Below are 18628 nucleotides of genomic sequence, written 5' to 3'. Positions count from 1 at the left end.
CTTAGGACTATTCCTAATAGAAAGGGCATTTAAGTGGTTTAAACCTTACCTAATAGAGGTATAGGAAAGCGGCATAGTAACTACTAACTAAGAAGTATAATATATATTTGCTAGTTAGAACGGGTTCGCGGAACAATTAACGCAAATATTTAAAGACCTGGAAGTAACCACTATAGTAAAATAAAAGCTTTAAAATTTAACGTAATGGACCTTAATAATTAACTATATAAGTTAAATAGAATAATAAGGCGCTTATAGCACAGTATAAATAGGGACTTAAAGTAAAAGTCTAGGACGTAATTATCCTAATAGAAGATGCGGATACTCTTAGAGAATTAATTAATTAAGTAATTAAGATTAATAATAGGATCTACTAAAGAGAGTAGACTAAGAAGGGTTAGAATAGAGTTCTACAGTTATATAAGGCGCAGGACACATAACAACAAAGTTAAAGTTAAAAACTATAGTATAGCGCAGAGCTAATAAACCTAAGTAGTACTAAAGAAAATAAGAAATGGAATAAATAACTATGGAAACCTAGAGGATAAGGATTAAGTAATTAAAGGTTTAAGGAGTAAAGGCTAAACTAGGGATCTTAGTAGTAGAAGACATTTAGGCGGACTCTATAATAAGAAAAATAGTTTAAAAAAGGGGTTTATATAAATTATAGAAAACAGAGTTATTACGTAGTAAAAGAAATAAGACTAGTAGACGATATATATATATAGAGGGATAATAATATGCTATAAGGAACAAAAGAATATTTAATTAAAAGTTTTACGTTTTATTATAATAACGCATACCAAATTTATAAGGACGCTAAGTACGGCGTAAGCTATTGGCTATAGGAGCTAAAATTATTAGAGTTTAGAGGAACCAACGAACTAGTTTATAGATTGGATATTAAGGACAATAAATTTAATATAGGCAAAATATTTAGTAATAATAAGGTAATAAAGGCAGCTTACTAGGAGTATAGACCTTAGAGATATTATATAAGAAGTAAAGGATAATTCCACTATAGAATAGGGAATATTAGTAGGGATTAAGACCCCACTAGATACGATATCTATTACTTTATAAGACGTAAGAGAAGTAGGATAGCGAGCTACTTTAGCACGTAGTAAAGGTAAAAGGCTAAAGACTTAAGATTCTTAAGAAGAGATGCGAGATAACTAAGACTCTTAAAATAAGATAAGGTAAGCTTAAGGACCTATAACGGACGATAACCGATAGAGTAGAGTAATAGCTTAGTTTAGTAATATATAAATAAGCTTAGGATAAAGCTTCCTAAAAACACAAGACTCTTAAGATAAGATAAGTAAAATTTAAGACTTTTAAGACGAGATAAGAATACTATAAAAGCCTAGTTGGATTAAGGCTAGAGTAAAGCTTAAGATAGAAGTAAGCTTAGGATTAAGAATCCTATAGGACTAAAATTTTAGTAATAGAATAAGAACTATTAAAGAAATTGCGAGTAAGGCTTAGCAGCAGGATTAAAATGTTAATACTATAATTAAGAAGTAAAAAGACTTTAAGAATTTACTTATAAGGCAAAAACCAAAAGAAACTATAAACAAGTTTAGGCGAAGAATTATTGTATAGTAAGAACAGAAACTAGATAAGAGATTTAGTATACTAGGGCGTATAAGGGACAGAGCACCTATATAAAGAATTACTAATAGGCTTAGGGTAGGTATACTAAGAGCTAAGTGGCTTACTAAATTGGAAAATAAAGAGGATTTAGGGATCCCTACTAGATTTAAAGAACAATATATAAAGGGCTGTTATAACGTAGTAATAAGAAGATACTTCCTTACAGATAAGCCGTATATACTTTAGCAGCTATACTAAAAGTAGTATAGACAGCGATATAACGATAAGTAGGAAGATTTCTATATATAGTTAAATAAATGAGTTATCTAAGACTACCTAATTACGGAGAAGGCCATAACTTATATTAAAGAAGCCTTAATTATAACGTTAAAGGATCTAGAGAAATAATTAGAGAACTAGAGAAGTAAGAGATATATCTTAATACCTATAAATAAAGTTATAATGTTTAAATTAATACAATAAAGGTTTAAACTTAAAGATAAAGATAAGTTAAGAGTTAACCTAAAGCACCTAGTATACTATACGCTATTATAAATTGCATATATAGACGATATATATAAAATGTATAAAAATCTAAAAGAGAAAAACCAGAAATACCCTATAAGGATATATTAGGCGCTAGATAAGTAATAGTATAGAAATGCTAAGTATATATACGGCTGGAATCTAACAGAAGTTTAAGAGTTAGGAGACTTAATACTTTAACTAAGAAGATTCCTTATAGAAGAATGCTTAGGCGGATAATAGTAGTAGGAATGCCTAAAGAATACGTATCTATAGTATATCGAAGATAAAAAGTAAACTAGGTATTAGCTAAAGAGTAAGCCAAGTATAATAGAATTAAGTAGTTAATAGTTAGGAAAAGTAGAGGCCTATAGGACTAAAGGGAGCCAGTAATAAAGCCTTAGACCCTTAAAGGAATTTAAGGACAACACCTAAATTTATAAGTTAATTAGTAAGATTAATAGTTTAAAGCGCTAATAGATAGTAGAGTAATATAGAACTATATCTTACTAGTAGCAGTTAAAAGAATAGGACTATCTTATAGATAGAAGGAGCAATCTTACCTATTAGTTATAATTTTAGGAGATCTAATAGCCTATAGAGAAAGTATTGTTAATCTTAAAATAAGACCTATTTAAATAACTATTAAAGGAAAATAAATTAAGATGTCTTTTAATATCCTACTATTAGGACAGGATAAGGCAGTATTAGGTATACCTTAGTTATAGAAATATAACCTAAGGATTAATTGGATTATAGGTTAAGTTAATATTAGAGATACTTAACGCCGTAAAATGCGATAGTAAACTAAGTTAGTATAATACTAAATCAGAGCGATATATAAAGAAACTAAGTAAGGCTTAAGTTATATACTAAAGAGATACTATAAGTATAGCAAAAAGCTATAGAGCCTAAAAAGTAAAAAGCTAGTAGATTATATAGTATAGGACTATAAAATAAAATTAGAACTAAGAATAAGTCTAAGATTCTTTCCAACCTATAAGCTTACCAAAGAAGAATTAAGAGTACTTAAAGAGTTTGTCTAAAAAAACCTATAAAAGGGATATATCAGACTATTACAGTTATTAGTAGGTTATCCAGTACTGTTCGTACTAAAGAAAAACGGAAAGCTTAGGTTATGCATTAACTATAAATAGTTAAACAGCATTACTTAAAAGGATAGGTATCTTTTACCCTTAATTAGCGAAATCTAAGATTAGATAGGTAATGCGCAAATCTTTACAAAGATAGATCTAAGATAGGCGTACTATTAGATTAGAATTAAGAAAGGCGATAAATAAAAGGCAACCTTTCGGTTAAGAGAAGGACTATATAAACTATTAATAATATAATTTGGGTTAACAAATATACTAGCAACGTTTTAGAAACGAATTAATAGTGTATTAGGAGAATACCTTAATGAGTTTGTTATAGTATACCTTAATGATATTATTATCTACTTAATAACTAAGGAAGAGTACGGGGAATATATTAAATAGGTTTTAAAGAGACTATAGGAAGAATAGATGCTAGTAGTAATTAAGAAATACAAGTTCTTTATAAGGAAGACCAATTTTATTAGATTTATTATTAAACTAGGTTATATTAGTATAGACCCAAAAAATTAAAGCTATAGTAAGTTAGCGGGAACTAGAGAATATAACGTAGTTAAGGTTATTTTTAGGGGTTTATAACTATTATAGGAGGTTTATAATATAATAGTTAAAGAATATTAAACTGTTTACTAGGCTTATAAAGGAAGAGGAACTATAGGTATAGGGAGATAAATAAAGGAAATTATTTAAGGAGCTTAAGGAATTATTTACCTAGGAACTAATTCTTAAAATCTACTAACTAGAACTAGATATAGTTATAAAAATAGATATATTAGACTATATACTAAAGGCACACTTATTATAAAAGTATAAGAATATATGGCATCTAGTATTATATTATAGTAGAAAGATAACACTACTAGAATTAAACTATAACGTCTATAATAAAGAGTTATTAGGTATAATTATAGTACTTAAAAAATAGAGAGCATTCTTATAAGGCGTAAAGAAACTATTTATAGTTAAAATAGATTATAAAAACCTAACGGGGTTTCTAATAATAAAAGAACTTAATTAGAGATAAGTTAGATAGGTAAAGATGCTTATAGAATACTATTTTAAGATTTAGTATATTAAAGGCACTAAGAATATAAGGGTAGATATACTTATTAGAAAAGCTAAACTATAAAATAATAAGAAACTATTAGGAGCAATATTACGCAAAAATAAGGACGGATAGATTAGATATAATTACCCTAAGCTAGTAGTAACTTAAGAAGATAATAAACTAGAAAAAGTCTACAAAATACTAAAGAGCTTTTAGGTATAGAGAATTCTAGAAGTATAACTAGAATATCTATAAATAGATATATATAAAAATTAAGAAGCGAAGTATATTATAAAGAGCATAGCAGAGCATTTTATAGAAGATTTCTATAAGGAAATAACTTAAGGACATAATAGAGTAATAGGCTTAGTATTAAGACTTTAAGAAGAATATATTATTAATAGAATTTAAGGTATAGCTAGAAAGGTAATAAAGGAGTATTTAAATTACTAAAGGAATAAACTAATAAGGCATAAGCTATATAGAGGGCTATAACCTATTAAAATACTAGAGAGACTATAGGAGGTTATATTATAGGACTTTATTATTAAGTTACTAAAGTTAAGAGATCCTATTACTAGATAGGAGTATAACGCGATCGTAGTAATAGTAGATAAGTTAACTAAATAGGGCTACTTTATAGTATATATAGAAGAAATCTTAGCGGAAGATATTGCTAAAATTTATATTAAAGAAGTATTTATAAGATATGGAGTACTAAATAAGATTATATTAGATAGGATCTAAGATTTATAGCAGCCTTTTAAAAGGTATTTTTAGCGGAATAAGGAGTTAAAGCAGCAACTTTTACTATATATTATCCGTAGACGAATAGATAAATAGAAAGATTAAATTAAACGCTAGAATAGTATCTAAAATATTATATTAATTACGCATAGAATAATTAGGTATTATTATTACTAATTATATAGTTTATATATAATATAATACTATAAAAAGGAATAGGTATATTACTATTTAAGGTAAATTACGGATATAAGCTAAGAATATTATTATTACTATAATAAGTAAAGAAAATAAGTAGTATAGCTAAAGAAAGAATAAAGATATTAATAAACCTTTATGTAGACCTTATAGAATTAATAAAAAAGGTATAAGAAAGGATAAAATAGTACTATAACGCTAAGAGATCTAAGGGACCAGATCTTAAGGAGGGAGATAAAGTATAGCTACTATACAAAATTTTTAAGAGTTAATAACTAAGTAAGAAGTTGGACTACGTTAGACTAGGACCTTTTAAAATCACGTAAAAGATTTCACTAGTCACGTTTAAGTTAAACCTACTAGCTAAGATAAAAATCTACCCTATATAGCACATTATAATACTAGAGCTAGTATATAGGAATATTAAGCTATTAGTTTATAAAGTAGACACATATAGAGGATAAGAGGAAGATAAATAGTAAGTTTTAAAGATCGTTAGTTATAAGGATATTAACAATAAAATATAGTATAAGGTTAAGCAAATAGGCTATAATAAGACTACCTAGGAGCTACTAGAGAATTTAAAAAATGCTATAAGAAAGATATAGGAGTATTAAAAGAGATTAGGTTAGGCAGTATTAATAAAGAAGGATTACTAAAAAATAAGTCACCTAAGGGGGACCTAAGAAGAGTAGTTGCCGAACTACTTAGATCTATTTCCTTCTTAGCTAAAAGAGAATCCGTTTTTTTATTGCTAAGTTTCTATAAACCTTATTTTATAAGTTTCTACTCCTTAGAATAAACCTTCTTACAAACCTTCTTAAGATAGAGTAATTAAGTAAACGCCGCGATATAAATATCTAGGGCCTTCTATTCCGTATTATAAGAACATTTTAACTTAATAAGGGCTTAAGATAACTTAATATTAAGATAAGCAGCAGTAGATTAAATATAAGACCTTAAGATAGATTAATTAGGGAACTAGACAACTATTAAGAGTAATAAAACGCGTATATTTAGTATTAGAAGTAAAGCAAACGTTATAAAATAAACGAATATTTACTTTAGTACACTTTAAATAAGAGGACGGTTGTTATAAGGACGGACTCGCTAATATAATATAGACTAACCCCTCTTTCGCATAATAAGAATACGGAGATAGTATAATTTTACTAAGTAATAATATAGCAGTAATAGTGCGGGCATAACGTTGGGCATATAAAGAAGAAGAAGCTTTAGGTATAATAAGCAACAATATTAACTAAATTAATTAGATAGATATTACACCTCTAGTAGACAATTTAGAGATATTAAGAGTCTTTAAGGATAAATATGGAAGGGAGGGAGATAGTGTTACGAACGCCTTAAGTATAATATTATAACTACTAGGAGAGGAGTTGGAAGCAGCTAGTTAGTTAATTAAGGCATAGTTTAAAATAGAGCCGATAAAACTATATAATAAGAAATGGTAACTAAGGTTATATAACGTGCTATATATTAAATAAGAGGAACAAGAGGAACTTATATACCTTATATATAAGACGTACTTTATATATAAGGAGGATTTCTTAGGAGTATGGTTATGTATTTAAAGGACTATAGTCCCTACCTAGATAGTTCTTCTCTTTATAGTGAATCTCAGAATATAATTAGAGTTAATCTATTGGGCAACCACTCTACCAGTTATGTTTACGTTGTTGACTATTCTATACCTATATACCTAGCCCATTAATAAGTCCACCGTAGTATTTTTTATAAGGCTTCGTTACAGAAGTGCTCTAATAGTTATTTCTACTATAAAATTATATATTGTCCATCTCTTCTTACCGCTAAATAGTAAGATATTAAAAATATAAATTAGATAACAGTAAGTTATAAACTCGATTCTATTAATAATAGGGTAATAGCTATATAGTTATACTATTTGGTAATTATAAGAAATTAAAAAAGTTAAAATTTCCCTATAGAGTTTATTCTTCCTCTTTACTAATTTAAAAAGTTTAATAATGCCTTTTATTGTAAGTTTTATACTATATATATTTTATTAATCTGTAATATTAAGCCCTATAGTGCTATATTTTACTTCGCTTGTTAGAAATAAAAAGTATATATAGTAAGTGGCTATAAAATATAATATGTATAAAGGATTGCCCAATATAGGTTAAAGTTTGCTAAAATAGTTATCTAAATAGGTAGATTGCCTAAGGCTAGTAGCATAATCTGGTTATAGCTGAGGATTTATTATAGGTATAGAATTATTCTAGCCCTTATTAACACTTTCGGCCAAAATATTAAAGTATTTATTGTTAAGTATAGTAAGGGTTTCTATGGAGGGAATAAGTAGTTAAGCGATATCTTAAATAATCCTTATTTTATTCTTGCCTTGCAGTTTTTAGCAAGCTTTATTAAATGCCCTATTATAGAATATTGTATTCTTTAAAGGCGTATACTTCTTCTTAAGTAGTCTGCGATAAGGCTATTACTTTTATCTAAGATACCTAGCTTATAAATGTCTATATAGAACCCGCCTAGGGTTTAAAGTAAAGTTTTATAGCCTAAATTATTGTGTATAGCATTCTTCTCCTCCCTTAGCCTTTGGTCGCTTAGAGTTATAAAAGCGGTAAATTAAGACATTATTTAATAAATGGGAGATGGATTTAATACTTAAAAAATGTGTAATAACTTAGTTAAAGACTTATTTAAAAAAGTTGGTGATTATAAATTTAAAGACTTTATTATTAAAAGGATCATTTTAGTTTTATTATAGTACTTTTTTAGCAAAAAGGAAGTTTAATTTTAATAGTTAACTTAATAATAGTAAGCTAAAATTAGGTAAAATATATAATGTTAGATTATATAGGAAGAACTTACCTCCTCAACCTTAGTTAATCTAAGACTTAAATATACACTTTTTTTAAGATTAGTTTTTATTGGAAACACAGGGTGACTCACCAATAACGACTACTTGAGTAGGGTTATAGTGATATTAGTTGATTCTTATTAATAGAAATAAGGAAAAGGGTAAGGAACTTAAGGTTCCTTACTACGCTAGGGCCACGTTAACACGTGACGGCAATATGCTTTATATAACGGCAACTTACCTTATTCCCAATACTGGCAACTCTTCTTTTTATAGTTGCTATATATATATATATAAACAGATAGTATATAACAATACTAGATAATATATAATAAAACCAGATAATATATAACAAAACCAGACAATATACGATAATGCGGTAGTTAGTAGAATTTAGTAAATAACACAAAGACGGGTAGGCCGCTAAGACGCTAGTAGTAAGTAAGCTAATGGCGATTTTCTATACCAGGCATAGAAAATCCTAATTAGTTAGTAGAAGTCCATACCACTACCTAAATTAATTAGGCGCAGCGCTCTTAGCAAAGATCTAACTAATTAGATAACTTTAACCGGCGGTTAAAGTTCTATAAGATCTTAACTTCTCTAAATTTCCCTCTTAACCTAACCTTTAACTTATATACGTAGAGTATTTATATTAACAAACGTCTCTAGTGCCTTATTTAGGTTTACCTTCGTTATTATATCTACTAGGTTATCTTAGCCATTAATTTATTAGATCTTAAAGAGTTCTTAACGCTTATAGGACTGCTAAAGTGCTATAATATTAATTATAAGACGCTTCTCCTTTATAGTACTAAGCTTAACTAAACACTTATAGAGGGAATATAAGTCAGTGCATATAATTATAGGGATAGCGAGAAGTTTAAGCCGGTCTATAATTATCTTAAGGGTAGTTTTAATTGCAATTGCTATATTAACTCCGCTAACCATTCTATATATCTCTAACGCTAAAACGCTTTAAGTAACGCGCTTACTTTTAGTTAAGCTCTAATAGATAAGGTTGCCGTAGATTATAAAGTTATTCTCTCTAGTAGATTTATTTGTAATAATAATCTTATATTCTAGCTAGGAGCTAAAATCTTTATTATTTATAAACAATCCATTAATAAATATAAAGAGCTTAGCGGTAGGAAGGTTAATAGGCACGTAGAGTAGTCCCCTATTAAGATAGTTCATTTACTAAAAAAGACGCTTATTTAGAGTAAGAACGTTATCCTTAGTTGGTTCCTAGTATTAAGCGGTAACAGAGAGATTAAAGGAAGCCTTAGGTTAATAGATAGAAGCTATATAAGCTCCGCGAGCATATTGCTCCATATATCCTTACTTTAGAGAATTAACATTAACAATATTAATTTTCTTACCTTAACCCTTCTAGCGTAGAGCAATGGAGCCCTTATTTAGGGAGAGGATANATCCATTAAANAGTAATAGTATTNNTAAGTTAAGTCTTTCNTTTNGCTTTNCTATAAGGTTTNCCTTTACTAGCTTATCTTCTTTAAGAGCTAAGAATTAGTCGTCTTCTAAGATAATTATATTATCTATTTATATGCCGACAATTCTAAATAGAGTTTTTGTAGTTATAATAAGGAAGTAGGGATTAAATATGGAAGTAGTTATTAAAAGCTTCTCCTTATAGTACTTGCTGTAGGTAGCCTACTAATAAGTTCCTACCTCTGCGATTCTATATAATGGCTTAAATATAACCATAATTATATCCTTAGGATATTGGTGGCGAATTTACTCTAAAAGGTATACTAGTATTAAGCGCTAAAGGCGCGTCTCTAATTAGGTATAGGCCTAAGTAATATCTTATAGGTAAACCGCTATCCTATTCTTTATTAAGGAGGGAGCTAGCGTAATAATAACTCATTAACTAGCTCATTAAATTATAGGGGATTACATAAGGATTACTTCCTTATTATTATCGTTATAACCTTAAATAACTAGCCTTAACTTCTTAAATGGGGTATTAATAGCTTTACCTTTAATCTTATTAACTATTCTTAACTTAAATATACGGACTCCATTAAACTTAGTAGGGTCATATTTCTTAAATTTAAAGACTCCTTTTATAATAAGACCGTCGATCTCCTACTTATTAGATGCTTAGAAAGGAACTCCTAGAGTTATAATATAGCCTTCCTTTTAAAGCTGTTTTGCGAGTTTAAAGTCAGCCTTCTCTTTAGCTATTATAAAGGCCATTAATAGTTTATCTCTATTCTTAATAGCGATAATAAATTACTCTTTAAAATTGATAAGATATTAGCAATTTTATAATTCCTTTAGGCGACCTCTACCGCGTTATAGTTGCGGTACGTCTACTATAATTATATTAGAATCGCCTTCGCCTTCTAAAGTATATTAATTGTAATTCTCCTCTAGGGTATCCTCTGGGGTATCCTATAAAGGCTTAAAGCTATTATTTCTATAATAGGGCTTAATAATAATTAAGTGAAATTAAGTGGGTCTATAGGGTATCTAAAGAGTATAAGTTTAACTATTAATTATAATAAGTTTATATAGGCCTAACTATCCTCCCTTTTTACGCTATACGCGTACCTCCGATTAGAGTAGCAGATTAAGCGTAATTAAGGTGTTTAGGCTATTTCTTATTCCTAATACATTGTTAACCTAGTGCGTAGCGTAGAGACGTCGCACCTCCTTTATTGCCTTATAAATAGCCTTAGCTTATTACACAATAAAGGGAGATAGTAGAGAATTGTTAGTTATTTAAGGGTAGGCGCTAAAGACTAGCAACGTAGGTACGAGCCTATTTAGGCCAGCGGTATCGTTAATAGCCTTAACAGCCATCTATAGGATAAGCTCTTTACTAGTACCCTCTAGTTCTAAAGAAATAATCTTATATACGCGGTATAATGGCGTATAATATTATTTTACTTTTCTAATACTATTATATGCCTTAACGGGGACTTCCTTAACCTTAATTGTTATTGCCTTTACCTATTATTAAAACTCTATAGATAAGAAGTTCTTTCCTATATTATAAACAATTTAATTAAGGGGTCCTAGGTAGATATTAATCTAGTATAATTAAAGAGTATCCTATACGTTCCTAGCTAATATATTTTTTAAAAAGCGTGCGGCTTAAAAGGAGGTTAAGAAGTTAATAACTTAGAGTACTGGCTTACCGCTAAGATATATAACATCTATAATAATACAGAAGTTAAAGTTATAGTTATCTTTAAGAGTAAACTTAAATCGGCTAGGGGACTTCTAGTTTATTTAGTAGTAGTAGCAGTACTTTATAAGATATTTAATTACCTTAACCTTAACTTTATAACCTACTTACTAAAGGACCCTAAGTAATTAGTAAATAGATAGGTGGCTAAAATGACGGTGTAGTTAACGTAACTCTAACTTAGTTAGGTAGCTTTAAGTAACACTCCTTTCTAGCTATTAAAGGAGCAACTAAGGGTAACCCTACTTGCGTACAACGGGCACCTAATTATCTCCCTGGATAAGCATATTCTTAAGGTTATTAAGCTTAACACCTAATTTATCTATATTTTAGATATAGAATAGGAATAGGGTGTTCGTGGGGATAATATAAAAAGTAATATATCCTAACGGGGTTTGGACCTTAATTATACTAAGAGAGATTATAGTACCCTTGCTAAAGCGAATTGTATATTAGCCTACTATTAATTAGTTAATTTAAATAGAGCTATTAAGCTACTAAAGAGCTCGAACTTAAGGCTCTCCTACTATAGATACTCCTACGGCTTTAGTATCTAGCATAATGCTATAGAAGACGTTCGCTAAGTATCTGTTATTAAAGGAAAACACGGAACTTTTCTTTAGCTTATTAAAGATATCTAACTTTATAATAGAATAGAGCGTAGATTAGTTATTAAGGATAGCGACGGTTTATATACTATTTATCTTACTATACTTAGTAAAGTATTAGTTAGGAAAGTAGTCCTTAATTTCTATATCTATAAGGAGCTGTTCAGCCTCATTAACCTCACCCTTAAGATCTTCTTCGCCTTTATATTAAACCAGGAAGTTTTAAAAGTAGGCTATAATAACCTCTCGGTTTCTAACATTTTATACGCTTTAGCGAAACCTATTATATGCCTCCTTTTATCTATTAAGAGGGTGTCTAGTTAACTAGCAATTTAGCTTCTTATAAACGTAGCACTTCTTCTAACAATTGCTCCGAAGTGAACCTCTATAAGAACCTCTATAATTGCCTTATAGTTAACGTTAATCATACCCTTTACCGTATCCCCTACTACGTCCACTATATATTTAATTAGTCTAGTTATAATTATATTAGTCGGCCGGGTTAATTAAGGTAGGTTAGAGTTAGGTATTAAATTACTATACTTCTTAAGAGCGTAGAGCGGTGCTAATAGAGGATCTTAATTAAGTATATACTCCTTTGTAAGTACTTATAGGGTTAAAGAAAGTAAAATTGCATTCTTTAATACCTTAGTATATACTAATGACTTAATTATATAGGCTAAGGTCCTCTTAATATAATTTAAATAAACTACGCTAAATTATCTGAAGTTAATTAAAGAGCTTTTAAAGATAATTAAGCCGAGAGACACCTAGGTTCGTAGCAATAATTCTTAAAAAGGTAGTCTCTCTCTACTCCAATATATATTGCTGCTTATTCTCTTCTATTTTAAAGTAGCATCTTATCTTATATATTATTTAGTTAAAATTATATCCTTTTCCTACCAAATAATTATAATAGAAGGTACTAGCGCGGCCCTTAAGCATAACGGAATAAGCGTTATAATATTAGTTAGGTTCTAGTCTAACCTTCTAGTAATAGTTATAGAAGATACGTAGCTTTAAATTAAGGATGTTATATAGTTCCCTACTAAACTTCTTTTCCTAGTCCGTATAGAGCTTCGTAAGCTCTATAAGCATTTTTAAAGTACCTCTAAGTAGTATTAGACCACGTTAAAATTGCATTAGAGATTAAGGTGGGGATTGCTTTATAGGCTATAGTGAAGATATAGGGCTTAGTAGAATACAGCGTGGTACCTAATCTTCCTATAGTAGAGTTTAAAGGTTATTAAATCGCGAAGTAAGGGGATCTTGCGCTTGCTCTTAAGGGGTAGTAGTTAATATTGCTAGTTAAATTAGTGGATCCTAGGGAGCTAGAGATAGAGGTAAAAGTAATAGATATAGAACGTAAGAACTTATGCCTAGAGTAATGGAATTAGAGCGCGTCTCTATTAGCGTATCGTTTAGATTCTATTATAAGTTAAGCTTCCTCTTAGTGCGTAGTTAGTGCTTAACCTCTTATAGAGTCTATTCGTGCTCTTCTTTTGCGTTAATAACTTACTCCTAGATATTATCTCTAATAGCACCCCTATCTATAGGGATAAATACTCTATTCTCCTAAAGGAAGTTACAGAAGTTTTATATAACGTCCTTTTTTGCAAGAGCCTATATTTCCTTTATTTATCTAATAAAGTCCTCCTTTATATAACACCATAGCTTAGTATTATTATATTCGCTATCTATATAGTATACTATACGGTATACTAAGAATCCGTTTAGGTCCTGTTCCTTAGCATTTATAGGGTTAATATCTGTGTCCTATATCTCTGGGTTAATACTTTTCTTATACTTTTTTGGGTAGGTTAACGCTATAGTAGGTATAGAATTAACGGGGTGTCGTACGTTAAAGGTAGGTAGGGTTTTTAGCTTTATAGAATCTCGTAGGTTTACTATTAAAAGGTAGGTAATTAAGATGTTGTTAACACATTTTAGACGTTAACTTTAGGACCGTAGGTTTAGTAATACTTCTAACCTAAAGTACTTAACCAAATCTTCGTATGCGTAGTTGTTTAACGTATTTTAGACATTAATTTTGGGACTATAGGTTTAGTAATACTTTTAACCTAAAGTACTTAACCAAATCTTCGTAAATGTGGTTATTCTATATAATAGACGCAACTTAGTATCTCCTAGTACTTAGTAACACTTCTATTACTAGTTTTNCGNAAGTNTAANGTAGCANNGTATNNCCGGGATCNATTCNATATAAGCGNATATAGCACCCCTATANAAGACTGTCTCTTCTATTTAAAAACCTAGCTGCTCTATAGTTAACTATATATTTAACCACTAATTAGTGTTAAAAATATAGGGTGACTTACTAATAACGACTACTTAAGTAGGGTTATAGTGATGTTGGTTAATTCTTATTAATAGGAATAAGGAAAGGGGTAAGGAACTTAAGGTTCCTTACCACGCTAGGGCTACGTCAACACGTGACGGCAATATGCTTTATGCGACGGCAACTTGCCTCATTCCCGACAGTTTTAAAAGGCTTAACAAGCCCACCTTTAATCCCATTATTAAATAAGGTTATTTTAAAAAATAAAAAATAAATATACAAAAGGATAATAAATCTTTAGCTCAATATAGGTGTTTATTTATAAAATAGATAAGTATAGATTCCTATAGAAATGCAAAGTATATTTAATAATATATGGAAATTAACAGGCCCTAAAAGACCTACCTATAAAAACTATTATATTAATAAGTATAACCTTTTGGACCTTGATGGCGATTATTGCAAAATTTGACCTAAAGATAACATAAATAAATATAGTTAACATGTTTGTCCATTGCGATCTTGACAAAGTTGTCTATATAAAGCTATTGCTAGGGTTTAATAAAGGAAAAAAAGACAAAGTACTATGCTTAAGAAAAGCTCTTTATAGACTATAATAATTACTATTATTATAATAGAAAAATCTTATAAGCTTATTAATAGAATTAAATTTCAAAAAAGTACTATAGGAATTATACATTATATTAAAAAGTAAAATAATCGTTTTTTTCTATATTGATGATATTATCTTCTACTATTAAAAAATTTAAGAAATAATTAAGAAGCTAAGCAAGGAATACTAAATAAGTACCCTTAGTGAGCTAAAATGGTTTCTAAAAATCTATATATTATATAATTATAGCTAAAGACTCCTGTGGCTGTCCTAAAAAATATATATTAAAAAGATAATTAATTAGTATAAGATAGATCTTAAAGGGCGTTTTCTAAATACTTCTATAATAAAATTTAAATTCCTCCCTACTGATTACCAATCAATCAATTTAATATTTTTGTCCCCTAATACAGACCTATTAATCCATCTTATATTTTTATCAGCTTTTATAATGCTATATTAAAAAAAATGGGTTTAATACTTTATGCAACTACTATAATGTGTTTAGATATTGCTTTTATAATATTATAGCTAATAAAGTTTAATTAAAATCTAAGCCAAAAGCACTATTAAACAATAAACAAAATAATTTAATATTTGTATAGTATAAGGAGCAAAGTAATCTATTATAAAGGAGATAAGGAAGGAATAAATGGTAGAGGGAAAAATATAAAAATATGTGATAAAGGACAAGATAATGGAAAAGATGGTAAAAATAAAGCGCAATTATTTATTTATGCTAGTGATACATTATTTATAGACAATTTTGTCAATAGAAAAAGGTTATAAGGATATATTATAAAGCTATTTAAGGGACTAATTGCCTAGAGAGTAAATAAGCAAAATATGGTAATAATATCAAATATAAAAGTTAAGTTATTAGCCCTATTATAGACAGCAAAAAAAGTTATTTTTATTAATAGGCTGCTTAAAGTAATGATGTTAAGGCTGAACGAGTCCTTGATTATTTATTGTAATAATACCTAAATACTTTGATTGATTACAAACTCCTTTAGTACTTAGTTTTCGACTTCCGTAAGTTTATATATTAAAAAGAATCTTAGGTATATTCTAGGTTTTAGATTAATTGTATAATCCTATAGTATATATTCTACTAATCTTTTACTAAATTATTTATTCTATAGCTTCTTATATTTATAATATCTCTTTAGTATATAGTTAACTTTATCCTCGGCTTCCTTATAGGTAGCTCTAACTTAATACTATATTATCTTCGTTTATTATAGTACTTTATGTTTTTATATATTCTATATCTCAATATCTCCTATAACCTAGTTAATCTTTAGGTTATATTCCCGTAGAAATAGTATTCCTAGGACTACTTTGTCCCTTCCTAGTAGTAGGATATTAAACGATATAGCGGTAGATAATAGAGTGAAATCTACTCTCTCCTTGAGCTTTTTCTGGATTTGACCTTAAGTTATATAGGGGTGCAACGTGAGCTATGAGTAAGCAGCTTGAGCTGTGGCTAAGTATGCCTAAGCTCGCCCTAAGCTAATATGAGCCATCGTGAGTATGCCTGATTTAAGCCTGGGCTCCTCCTAAATGTGCCTGATTGCATCCCTGAGTAGTATGAAGAGGGCCTGAAATTGGGCCCCAATCAGTTCGTAGGGATGGTGGTAGGAGGTCGCGTTATGTTGTTTATAAAGAGTCTGGCAAAGACTCACTGAGGTGTGCATTGCCTTGTGCTCTAAAGCGCTTGATACCCTAAATCTGATACGAATGACGGAGCAATGAACTCGGCGCGGAAAAAGTAACATACGTAATAGCCAGCGACAGCTAAATAGCAATTCAGCAAGTACTGCGCGCTAAACTGCGGGGTAAGTTGTTTAACAAGTTACTCAGTTAAACTATTGTTCATGCAGTTACCTAATTCACCATCGCTTCACTACACCTATACCAATCTATTGCCTTATCTCATCCACTTTACAAAGTTTGATATCGCCCCTAGGACTTTTGCGTCTGTAGCTTTTGTAATGGAAAATCATAGTGAAGGAACAAAGAACTCTGTAGTATCGGAACTCAAAGGTCAGTCAAAAGTCCCTTCACTCATTTAAATACCTTGGTTTATTTCATGTTTTTGATGTTCTGTCTAGCCCAGAATCTTTCTACGCGACTCAAGCTATCCCTCAGAAGTTTGCTTCAGATACGAGAAGATCGAGGTGCTCGACGTCAGGTGGCGTAAAAACATTTTCATCTAAGATCTAACGAGTTGTCTAGATTTTTCTGGACAGCAACTTGAAGATGGCGTAAGCTATGTTTCAACAAGCTCAGACGGCGACAGCGATTGCCCAAAACGGCGGAGGAGGTATCGCCTTCGTGCAACAAAACCTGGTTTTCACTACATCGGAGAGCCAGGTAAGAGCCCGATGGTATGGGTTGGTCCAGGCACTTCATCGTTCGGCTATCTCACTAGTGCACAAAATCTCGAGTCACCGTTCAATAACAAAGCGGCAAAATACAATACGCAAAATGGGGATTCAAAATCCAATAAGCTGGAAGATGAAAGAGGGGAAGACCATGGGGAAGAGACAGAGGAAGAGAACGAAGCGGAAACCTCCTACTTCTAGATCCCGTATCAAGAAGGTAGGCCATCAGAGTACTTCTCATCCCTTGGTCAAAGCCTCCCCGACAGAACATCAGTCAGTGTGTCCAACAGTCAGTCTTCAGCGAGCTTTGAGGCCCTATAGCTGACTGACTGCGGCCAATCAGATCGCTCGTTGTCCGCTGCATCAAAATAAGGTACGCTGACTATTCGCTGTCAGCTCGCTTTCCTAATTAGGCAATTAGTATAGATTTAATAGTGTTTTATTCCAGATTTTTGGCAGCACCTCTATATATACACGTATTAACATTGCCCGGTTGAAAATCCACCTTAATTTACCCAATATAGTGTTCAAATGTAGCTAAAATCGTCCTGTGCGCCCGTAGAGGCCCAAAAAAGGTAGGAAGATAGTAGGTAGTAAGGGCTCCGGAGGCTCTATTTTAGTATTAGATTTTAATTAATATAAAGCTTTAGTAAATATAGCTTACTAAGCCGGCTTTTCTACCTCTGCATTTTATCTCGGTCCTAGACAATCAGCCAATTATAAGCTGCTTATATAACAGATTAATCATCTTATATTGTTGTCGTCTGGTACACGGTTCGGAAATTTATTAATCCCTTATGCCAATTTATATATAATTCTTATACAAACTCACGCGCCATACTAAATTTTTAGCCATTAATTAATAACGAACTAACACCTTTATAAATAATCGGCTAACGTTATATTCTAGAACTTTATAAGGCAATTCCAACGCTGCCAAAATTATTGCAAACGGCCTAGTAGTTACTGCTATATTTTACCTTAAATAAGCGGGTCTCCCCTTTAAAGCTCTACCTAAAACCCTATTACTATTAATTAATAATAAACTAACGCCTTTATAGATAATCGGCTAATGTTATATTCTAGAGCTTTATAAGGCGATTCTAATGCTGCCAAAATTATTACGAACGGCCTGGTGGTTACCGCTACGTTTTGCCTTAAATATTACTGCTAAAATAGTAAATATTTAGCCAGAGCTATCAACCATTACTAATCCTTAACGTTTAACCTCCTATATTAATATTTATAGTAGATAAACACCTAGATAGCTGATATGTTGTATCTAGATTAATTCTATACCTTATTACCTGCTTTATTACTCCTCCGCTACCTACACTACCTAAATATTAACCTACGAACCCCCTACCGACTCTATGTTTACCAATAAGCTATATACCGCCGTTTAGTAT

General features: G+C 30.3%; 1 protein-coding gene across 1 annotated transcript; it reads left to right on the top strand.

Annotated features, from left to right (window-relative positions):
* Nucleotides 1–16731: 16731 nt before the first annotated feature.
* On the top strand, nucleotides 16732–17523 carry K441DRAFT_663015 (uncharacterized protein). Its single transcript, XM_067649132.1, has 3 exons — nucleotides 16732–16878; nucleotides 16947–17012; nucleotides 17071–17523. The coding sequence occupies exons 1-3, from the start codon at nucleotides 16827–16829 to the stop codon at nucleotides 17418–17420; spliced, it is 468 nt and encodes a 155-aa protein (XP_067501891.1). The 5' UTR covers nucleotides 16732–16826; the 3' UTR covers nucleotides 17421–17523.
* Nucleotides 17524–18628: the final 1105 nt, after the last annotated feature.

Source organism: Cenococcum geophilum (assembly GCF_001692895.1).
Source record: "Cenococcum geophilum 1.58 unplaced genomic scaffold K441scaffold_32, whole genome shotgun sequence".
NCBI classification, from domain to species: Eukaryota; Fungi; Ascomycota; class Dothideomycetes; order Gloniales; family Gloniaceae; genus Cenococcum; species Cenococcum geophilum.
Note: the sequence above shows the minus strand (reverse complement) of the source record. Positions and strands in the feature narration are given on the sequence as shown.

Coding starts and splice junctions, on each gene's coding strand:
- K441DRAFT_663015 (XM_067649132.1), top strand. CDS start 16,827: ATGGAAAATCATAGTGAAGGAACAAAGAACTCTGTAGTATCGGAACTC. Junction 16,879..16,946: donor TGTAGTATCGGAACTCAAAG/GTCAGTCAAAAG, acceptor TGTTCTGTCTAG/CCCAGAATCTTTCTACGCGA. Junction 17,013..17,070: donor TCAGATACGAGAAGATCGAG/GTGCTCGACGTC, acceptor CGAGTTGTCTAG/ATTTTTCTGGACAGCAACTT.